We start from the raw sequence: 10,305 nt of genomic DNA, 5'->3' as shown, positions 1-10,305 counted from the left end.
ATTAAAGAGCCTGTTTTAGGGACTGCACCTGGCTCTCCTGTCGTCCTTGCCTGGGTCCCCGCTCCTCCCGGGCCTGGCGGGGAGGAGGGGGCGCCGCACACCGGCTCCCTGGGGAGCCTCCGCCACTCAGCTGTGTCTCAGGGGGCCCGGCCTCCCCGTTGGGCGAGTGAGGCTAGGAGACAAGCGGCGGCAGTACCTGAAAGGTGCAGAAATAAAGCGCTGGGCCCAAGAAGCCCACAGGGATTGGGGAGGGGGCTTTGGCAGAGCTGGGCCAGAGGTGGACTTGAGCTTTGGGGGTAAGAACGGGAGGTGGGGCGGGCAGAGGAAAGATGAGGCGTGACAGTAGGGCCGGTGAGAGCGGGACCCTGGAGAGGAGAAGGACCGGGACCTTGGCTTCCTCACTGAGGTCCTGGCAGTGTGGACAGGAATCCTCCGCACCATCCCACTGGGGGACTGGGCAGTTCGAGAGGCTGGGGTTCTCACCTTTGATCTAGATTCAAACTTGCAGCTGGCCCAGAAAGCCTCTGACCCCACTCTCCCCTGCAGGCGGAGGTCCAGCTGTGGCTCCCACCTGGAGACCCGGCCAGCTCCAGGTCCCAGCACCCCACCCTCGGGCAGTGGTTCTCCTGAGAAGGATCTTGTTCCTGCTGAGCCAAAGCCCCCACCCCCTCCCCCCGTACAAACTCAGCCTCCCCCCTGGGGCCACAGACCTATGGTCCCTCTGCCCAGGAGCGCTCCTGTAGGGCCTGCATCCGTATGCATCTCAGAGCCCCAGACAGTTCATCCTCCAGAGACCGCCCCTGCAAGCCTTCCCCCATATGGGGGGCTACAGCGCCCCGGAGGGCACCCAGAGCTTTGCTGCCTGAGTTACCCAGTCCCGACTCCCATGATGACCAGGAAGTGACCTGGCTTCACCCCTGCTGCCACCACGGTGAGGGAGTACCAGGCTGGTGCTCAGAACAGCCTGTAACTCAGCTTCTGGCGTCCCCATCCTTGTGGCTGGAACCCGTCTGTGCTTTTGCCCTGGGCCCTGGTGGGTTGGGGTCTACACCAGGCCAAGTGCAAACCGCCATCCCACAGAGCCAGGGTTTGGGGTGAGGCTCAAGCTGGACAGAGGACAGGGGGCTGGTGAGAGCTCTGTCTGGCTGCCGTCTGCCTCTCCATCAGCTGGTGTCTCCCCTCTGGCAAAACAGGTGAGCCCCAGACATCACCCCCAAGCCTGAGGCTTCATCCTTGCTGCCTCAGTGGAAGGGTTTGGAGGTGACCTCATGGGCAGAATGGAGACTTGAATGTGTGGTCTGCCATTCTTCAGCTGTCTGTCCCTCCTTCCTGAAACGATCTACCAGCTGAGAGCTCAAAGCAGGAATCTGGGCCGGGGAGTAAGCAAAAAGCACCGAAAGCTGAAATGGGAGCCCAGAGCATGAAACAGGGGGAAAGGATCTGCGCCCATTCGGTATGGATGACAGGCACTATTCCTAAGGTGTCCCCAAGGTTAAAGTGGATTCAGGGGAGAACGGTGGAAGAGATGACAGCCATCACCCAGGGCCCTCCAAGGGGTGTGGTATGGAGGCCTGGCACCAAGAGGTCAAGAGAAAAGAGGGGCGCTCTCCACAGCGTGACCTCCAGGGTGAGACCTTCAGGCCTGTCACTCAAAGTGGTCCTGCCAGAAAGCCCAGACTCGGTGGGAAGCTGGGGAAACCATAGCAATTGCACAGACTGTAGTGACATCCTTAAGATTTGCTCCTCAGCAAGCATTTCAGATGCCTGCCTGGTGCCTGACCAGGCCCGCAGGTGCCTGGGGTAGCTGGGTGGGCAGCCAGACAGATGAGCTATGCCCGGTGAGTGGGAGGACCCAGTGATGGGGGGTAGGGGGCTGGGGGCAGGGAGTGGGAGAATGAGACCAGCTGGGTTGAGAGAGCCTTGAGTGCCAGGCCAGAAATGGAGGGTTGGGGGGAACAAGAACCAGTCTGAAATGGGAGTGGAGATGGTCAGTTTTAGACCCATCAGCCTGGGGTCTAAGGATGAGGGGAGGATGGGTCAAAGTGAAAGTGTTAGTTGCTCAATTGTGTCCGACTCTTTGTGACCCCATGGACTATAGCCCGCCAGGCTTCTCTTCATGAGATTTCCCAGGCAAGAATGCTGGAGTGGGTTGCCATTCCCCTTCTCCAGGGAATCTTCCCAGCCCAGGAATGGAACCCAGCTCTTGCACATTGCAGGTCGATTCTTTATGTCTGAGCTACCGGGGAAGCCCCAAGGATGGGTTGGAAGGGGCAAAAATAGGCCAGGGAGGTTGCAGTGATGCATGGGGGGTGATAAACTGGGCCAGGACAGGGAGAAGACCAGTGATGGAGGAAGGACCATCCATAGACTGATGGGAGGGCGGAGGATGGGACGGGGGCCAGGGTATCCCTGGCTTGAGGCTTGGATGATAGTACGGCCCCTGCTGGACCCGCCTGGATTGCTCCACCTGGAAGGGGCCGTGGAGAACATGAGACCCCACCCCATGGCTAAAGAGAGGGAAGAGACATCTTGCTGTCTTCACCAAGAGGCTCTGAAGGACAGTCAGTCTCTCCAGCCCAGGACTACGTCATCCAGGCCTTCACTGTCCGTCCCCCAGCTCTTCTTCAGGTAAGAGGTGGGGCTCGGCACGCCCCTCCATGAGCCCCAGCAGGGTGACTTGGTGTACCTGAGAATCTTCAGGATGAAGCACTGAGAGCCGTGGAGGGGCAAGCCGCTGCCGTGTATACGATCTCCTCGGAGGGGGCCCTCGACCCAGAGGCAGATCCACACTGAGGCTAGATCAGGACGTGCACTTGACCAAGGGTGATGGGGTCTCAGAGGGCTCCAGGGTAAACCGAGGGTGCAGGGTCTCCCCGCGAGGGCGCCCAGGTCCGACCACATGGGGTGGGTTTTCCCATCCTTAGCCACCCACCAGCCAGGCCAAGAAGCAAGAACTCCTGTGTCCTGTCTCCAGACGTGAGGCTGAACCTGCTCCAAGGAGGTCACTGTCATAGCACTGCGGTATGTAAGCTGGAGGAGGGCGAGGGTCCACACCCGCGCCCCCATCAAAATAGAAAGCCTGGTGTTTCGTGGCTCTGAAGGTATCAGTTTCCTTCAGAAATGAAACTGGTGTACCAATGATGGTTCAAATCTTTTTTTTTTTTTTTTTCTGGTGGGCACTGCTAACTCAGCCAAGTGTGAGCCCTTTTGTAGTAGAAGAAGTAAAATTCCTGGCACCTATAAGGATTCTTTAAAAACAAAAATCTTATTTGGTTGCCCTGGATCTTCGCTGTGCAGCCGGGTTCTCTAGCTTCATTGCAACATGTGGGCTCTTTAGTTGCCAACCAACACTTAGTTGCCTCATGTGGGATCTAGCTCCCCAACCAGGGACTGAACCCAGACCTCCTGCTTTGGGAACACAGCCCCCAGCCGCTGGACCACTAGGGAAATCTCCTAGAAAGGTTCTTATCTGCCTAGTATTAAGAGACAGCCAAGTGGTACACATTGCAACATTGTAAATGCTGAGTAATGAGTCTCAATCCTTCAACCAAAATCCTTTAAAAAGATGCATCTGGCCTCAAAGGCCATCCTGCAGGGAGGAAGTCTTCTGCAGCGCTACCCCAAGACCAGGGGTTCTTAATCTCTTTTCTGTGCCTCAGACCTCTTGGCAGTCTGGTGAAGGGTAGGGACCCCCTGCACAGGCTCAAAACATTTTTTAAAACTCTAAAGTAAAATATGTCATCTTGCAAAGAAAACCAACTATACTAAAATTCAGTTGAAATATTAAATGTAATCAAAAAATAATCAAAATATTTTTTTAACTCATGATGTGTATTATTTGTGTTTTGTTTATTAACACTTTAAATAGCAAGCTCTAGCAGTGCCTCTGTGGACTAAGGTAATTTCAAAGTAGTCTGAGTATAAACAATATTTCAAGGTTTCTGCAACAACCAAGATATGATATGAAAGGATCACTGGTTTCTACGGGTGGGAACATGTCAGGTGCTGTTACTATTGCTGTGATTTCTCCTTAAATGAAGGAAATGTTTTTTTTAAGATTTATTTATTTATAACGGCGCTGGGTCTTCACTGATGCCCGTGGGCCTTGTCCAGTTGCGGCGAGTGGGGGCTGCTCTTTAGTTGCCGTGCGAGGGCTTGTCGATGTGGTGGCATCTCTTTTGGGACAGGCTCTAGGATGTGCGGGCTTCATAGTGGCACACGAGCTTAGCTGTTTAGATTCAGACAGCTTAGCTTAGATGTGCCATCGAACCCATGACCCCTGCATTGGCAGGCAGATCCTTTACCACTGAGCCACCAGGGAAGCCTAGAGATGTAGTTTTTAGTGAGAGGTTAATTAAAACAAAGATATCATTTCATTCCCATTGAAGTTCATGGGCTCAGTGTATGGTTTCTCCACAAACCATCCTAGGATGTCAGGTGAACAGCCGTGCTCTAAAGAGTGAGGACAGATGGCCTTTTTTGAAACAGAATGTTCAGAAAGAGCAGAGAAACATTGGTGTGATGAGGAATCAGATACCCACCATCCAAAAAGGCCTCAGCTGGTGCCTGATCTGACGGTTGACGTAGCAAAAATTAACCTCCTGGTTTCTACTTTAACATGAATGAAGAATCCTAATGGTAGGAAGAGAACTGGCCAAGGAGCCAGGTCTTTCTTAGAGGGGAGAGGAGGCTTGTGTGGTTCTGGAAAAATGATCTCTCCCTGACCTTATTTTCTTTGTCTGGCACTGGATACAGAAAGCTAATTAAAGGTTTTATGCTCATGTCGATGTTTGCGTTATGATTTTCAACTTAGAGCTGTTTAAGTTGGACACATATTTGGAAACTAATTGAGATGAAAATGTGGTGCCCAGAAGCTTTAAAGAACACCATCAAATTCACAGAGACAAAAAGTAGATGAGAAGTTACCCGGGACTAGGGGAAAGGGGAGCAGAAAGTTGCTTAATGGGTCCAGAATTTCTGTGTGGGGTGATGAAAATGTTTTGGAAGTTGCTATGATGGTTGCACAATGATGTAAATGTAATTAATGCCCCTGAATTGTACGCTTAAAACTGTCTAAAATGGCGCTTTGGCAGCACATACACTAAAACTGCAACGATACAGAGATTATTATTCTCTGAGCAAGGATGACATGCAAATGTGTGAAGCTTTCTATTTTGTAGTAGATGATTGGAAGCATCTCTTTATATATTCCAATTGATAAGTAAATAAAAAAGGAGACATAATTTGAATATTATTTTGAAACTCCCAGCAAATAAACAAATGTAGGCATTAGGCTTCAACAACTGCTAACATCAAAAAAAAAAAAAGGAAAGCAATGGTCAGACGTTGATCTTATGTCTAGAAGCGGATGCAACTCCACTGTTTAAAGAGTTGAAGTGTTTTAACTTCGCAGTGACAATCTGTGTATGGTTTTCATTTTGCCCTAATAAGGAGAACAGTTTATTTTCATTATGTACTCACAAAAAGGGTTACTTTCTCCAATCTATAAAGAATGGTGTCGTATACATTTTTAAGTGGCAACTTTTATGAGAAATATTTATATGTAGTCACAATAAAGATAAACAAAATTAAGATAAGCTGTTTTTAAAATGAGCAGAGCAGCAGTGAAACGTGGGATGATTTCAAACAGCTAAATATACGTGTAATTGGAGTCCCTAGAGGAGGGGAGAGGGAGAGATAAGAGGACCCCCAAAATTAAGGCAATCATTGCTAAAATTTTTCAAAATTTGATGCAAACTGTAAACCTACAGATCCAAGAAACTCAACAAAACCCTAAGTGCAAGAAACATTAAGAAAATTATGTTGACGTCAGAGCCCCGAGGGTAAGTGTTTCTGGCCATTCATACACCCAACCTCAGCTCTCAGTGGTCGGATTTCGTGTCCTATCGGCCGAAAGGGTGACGGCACCACCAGGATGAAGCTCGCGAGATTTTTGATGAAATTGAGTCATGAAACTGTAACCATTGAATTAAAGAATGGAACACAGGTCCATGGAACAATCACATGTGTAAATGTCAGTATGAATACACATCTTAAAGCAGTGAAAATGACCCTGAAGAACAGAGAACCTGTACAGCTGGAAACACTGAGTATTCGAGGAAATAACATTCGGTATTTTATTCTGCCAGACAGCTTACCTCTGAATACACTACTTGTGGGTGTGGAACCAAAGGTGAAGTCTAAGAAAAGGGAAGCTGTTGCAGGAAGAGGCCGAGGCCGAGGAAGAGGACGTGGCCGAGGCAGAGGAAGAGGAAGAGGGGGTCCTAGGCGATAATGTCTCTCAAGACTACTATCTCAAAGTATAGTTGAATGCAAGCAGAAGGCAAAGGGACCCAGTGTTCATCAAGGTGGGGACCTACGGTAAAGCAGAAGTTGTGAATAAACGTATGACTCCTGACTTCATGGGACTAACAGGCTGAAAGGAAAACATATACACAATGCAAATTGTGAATACTCTGACAATACTTTGTATTATCTTGTCTGTTTTAAAAACTGTGGAAGCTCATTTTAAGTCAAATGCCAATAACAAAAAATGTTTTAACTGTAAAAAAAAAAAGAAAATTATATCAAGACATATCATAGTCAAATTGCTTAAAGTCAGGGATAAGGAGAAAATCTTAAAAGCAGAGAAAAGAGACATATTACCCGTTTCTCCTTGGACAATAGTTTTCTCCTTGGAAATAATGCAAGCAAAATAACAGTAGATTAACATCTTTAAAACTGTCAACCTAGAATTCTATACCCAGCAAGAATATTTTGCAAAAAAAGAAGGGAAAATGTAGAGAAAATTAATGAAATTAAAAAGTCGGTTCTTTGAAAAGATCAACAAATTTGGCAAACCTTTAACCAGACTGGCAAAAGAAACTAAAAAAAAACTAAAATTAGAAATAAAAGTGGAGACATTACTATTGACTTTATTGTAAAAAATACTGGAAGAGAATACTATGAACAATTATATGCCTGTTTACTCAGTCGTGTGCAACTCTTTGGGACCCCATGGACTGTAGCCCGCCTGACTCCTCTGTCCATGGAATTTTCTAGGCAAGAATACTGGAGTGGGGTGCCATTTCCTTCTCCAGGGGATCTTCCAGACCCAGAGACCAACCCAAGTCTTTTGTGTCTCCTGCGTTGGCAGGTGGATTCTTTACCACTGGTGCCACCTGGGAAGCCCATGAACAGCTGTGTGCCGAGAAACTAAATAATCCAAGAGAAATGGACAAGTTTATTGAAATACAGAAATTGCCTCAAGTGACACAAGACAAAATAGAAACATTTAGCAGGCCTGTAACTAATAAGGAGATTGCATCAGTAATCAAAAACCCCTCGACTAAGGAAAGTCCAAAACCAGATGGCTTCAATGGTGAATTCTACCAAACATTTAAAGAATTAACATGAATAATACTCCAACTCTTCAAAGGAAGTAAAGATTCAGAAAGTATATGAGGTGCCTAGAATAGGCAAATGCTTAGAGACAGAAAGTGGAACACCAGGCCCTGGGGGTAGAAAGAATGGGAAGTTGTTGTTTAACGGGGACAGAAATAGGTTAAAAGTAAAAGGAAAGAAAATGATATGCTATGCTGTCACTAATCAAAAGGTAACTGAAGTGGCTATGTTAATATCATATAAAATAGATTTTAGAGTAAAGAATATTTACCAAGGACCAAGAAGATCATTTCATAATCATAAATGGGTCGGTTAATCAAGAGGGCATAACAATCCTAAACAATTAGGTACACTAACAATAGAGATTCAAAATACATAAAACAAAAACTAAGAGAAGTACAAGGAGAAATGGGTATTCATAAATTGTAGTCAGAGATTTCAGTACTACTCAATAGTTGATAGAAAAATAAGCAGAAAAGCAACAGGAATAAGAAGACTTAAAAACGCCATCAACTAACTTGACCTCATGGACACGTGTAGAATGCTCCACTCAATAAAAAAAGAATACAAAGTCTCTCAAGTGAATAGTGGCCATTCACCAAGATACATCATGAGGCAAGTCCCAATAAAATCAAGAGGGTTCAAGTCATATGCACGGACCACATGGAGTTAAATAAGAAATCAGTAACAGAAAGATCCTTGGAAAATCCCCACATGTTTGGAAGTTAAATCACACACTCCTAAATACATCAAAGGATAAGTCAAAAAGGAAGTTAGAGATTGCTTTTTCTTTATAATTATTTAGTTAGCTATTTGGGGCTGTGCTGGGTCTTTGTTGCTGGGTGTTTCTCTAGTTCCATTGAGCAGGGGCTACTCTTGATTGCGGTGCGTGGGCTTCTCATTGTGTTGGCTCCTCTCGTGGAGCGTGGGCTCTAGGGTGCCCGGGCTTCAGTAGCTCTGGTTCCCAGGCTCTAGAGCTCAGGCTCAATAGTTGTGTGGCTCAGGCTTAGCTGCCCCGAGGCATGTGGGATCTTCCCAGACCAGCGATCTACTGGGTGTCCCCTGCACTGCAAGGCTAATTCTTAACCACTGAACTACCAGGGAAGCCCTAGAGAGTATTTTCAACTGAATGAAAATAAAAGCACAACATTAGAAGGTGTGGGAAGCTGCTCTAACAGAACCTCAGGAGAGATTTACAGCACTAAATGTCTGTCTTTAGAAAAGAAGAAAGGTCTGAAATCAATGATTTGAGCTTCGGTTTTTTTTTCAGCTTCAGTTTTAAGAAACCAGGAAAAGCAGAGCAAATTAAGTAAACAGGGAAAAGAATGGAAATAATAAAGATCAAAGAGGAAATCAATACAGAAAAATCAATGAAACCAAAAGCTGCTTCTTTGGAAAGATTAATAAATGCTCATCGGCTGATTCTGTGTCTCCTGAATCCACTCCCCTAGTTCGAGCATGTGGAAGAGTTGAGAGAAGGGAGAAGGAGAAAAGGAGCTACAGGTGAGCTGAGTTCCTTCCAAGGAGGCACGTGGGGCATGGTGCTTTCCACTTGGTCCCTTACATCTGAGAAAGGGTGACTGGTTCTCCATCTCAGGTCTGAAAACGTCTTTTAAGCAGCCTGCGACCTCAGGACAGAGGAGTCGGCACGTCTGGAGGTTCTTTAGATCACGTGGCAGGAGATACCTCAGAAAGATTCTTCAATATTTGGTCCTCTGAAGCATACAAGCAAGTGCCCACAGGAGGAGCCCTCTCTAGACTTTGGCCAGGCTGAGAGAACGCCGAGGCATCCAGCTAGGTAGGAACCGCCTCGTCACCTTCCCCCCTCTGTCTCTCGGCCCCCACCAGGATCAAGACAGTAACAAGAAAGCAAGGGGACAGAATCTACCCACAATCGCCTCCCTGGACTGAAGGCTGTCTCCTGCCTCCAGCCTTAGCTGGGGAAGGAAGAGAAGTCTTAACCCTGAAAGGGAAATGGTTCCTCCTCGTGGCCCTGGCGATCACGTGCATCTCTACCTGGGTCATGTAGGCAAGACTTAACCACAGCTGACCTCAACCTTGGCAGAACCCGGTGTGATCCTCCCAGAACATGAGAACTTAGGGAGCTTATGGAGGGGCTTCCTCTCCCTCTTCCAGGAAGGCCTTTTTCTCCTTTCCTCCTGGGCTCTAATGACATAGGAGGCTTTCTGCCTTGCACGTCTTAGAGTACAGCTGCAGGTTATCAAACTGCGAAGAACTGACTCCTGGCTGTCAGGATGCCCCACCCCTCATGTTGCATCGTCATCTTTTGTTTTGGGGTCATCCTTTTGAAGGGTCATGGGAAGCTGCCACCCTAACTGATCTTGCTTTTGCTCTCGATGTACATGATAAACTGTCTGAATTGAAAAAGATTTGTTTCGGAAATTCCCGGGTTGTCCAGTGGTTAGGGCTCCGTGCTTCCACTGCAAAAGGCATGGGTTCGACCCTTGGTCAGGGAGCTGAGATGCTGCAAACCTCGCACACAGTACGCCAAAGTAAATTAAAAATAAAAAGCTGTGTTTCTTCACTGGCCAAATCTGTCAACCTTGCTTGATACCCCTTAGTGAGTGTGAGGTTGCGTCATAAATCAGTCTGAACTCGGGCTGTGTCCTGTGATTTAGAGTGACGAGGGAACTCTATTTGGTCTCCATATGAGATGATGGGTGCTAATTAAATTTTGCAGTAATTATTTCACAATAGATATAAGTTGAAACCATCTTAAACTCTAATTCCACTGTGATCAGAAAATATGTCTGGTATGATTTCAGTCTTTTGAAATGTACTGAGACTTGTTTTATGACCCAAGTACAAGGTCTCTCTTGGTGACTGTTCCGTGCACGCTTGACAAGAATGTGCATCCTGCTGTTCTTGGTTGGAATGTTC

At 47.1% G+C, this 10,305-nt stretch overlaps 1 protein-coding gene and 1 pseudogene across 1 annotated transcript in view; both read left to right on the top strand.

Annotated features, from left to right (window-relative positions):
• Positions 1–866, top strand: part of SH2B2 (SH2B adaptor protein 2) — a 13,265-nt gene extending 12,399 nt beyond the window's left edge. The window contains exons 11-13 of the mRNA XM_010854364.1: positions 131–309; positions 547–676; positions 768–866. Of these exons, the coding sequence (XP_010852666.1) occupies positions 131–309; positions 547–676; positions 768–866 (408 nt within the window). The remainder of the gene's footprint in view (positions 1–130; positions 310–546; positions 677–767) is intronic.
• A 3,009-nt stretch (positions 867–3,875) lies between these two features.
• Positions 3,876–7,003, top strand: LOC104998933 (annotated as a pseudogene).
• The last annotated feature ends 3,302 nt before the right edge of the window (positions 7,004–10,305 follow it).

The sequence above is a fragment of the Bison bison genome, unplaced genomic scaffold (genome assembly GCF_000754665.1).
Source record: "Bison bison bison isolate TAMUID 2011002044 unplaced genomic scaffold, Bison_UMD1.0 scf7180017864340, whole genome shotgun sequence".
NCBI classification, from domain to species: domain Eukaryota; kingdom Metazoa; phylum Chordata; class Mammalia; order Artiodactyla; family Bovidae; genus Bison; species Bison bison.
This window is presented reverse-complemented; position numbering and strand designations above follow the sequence as displayed.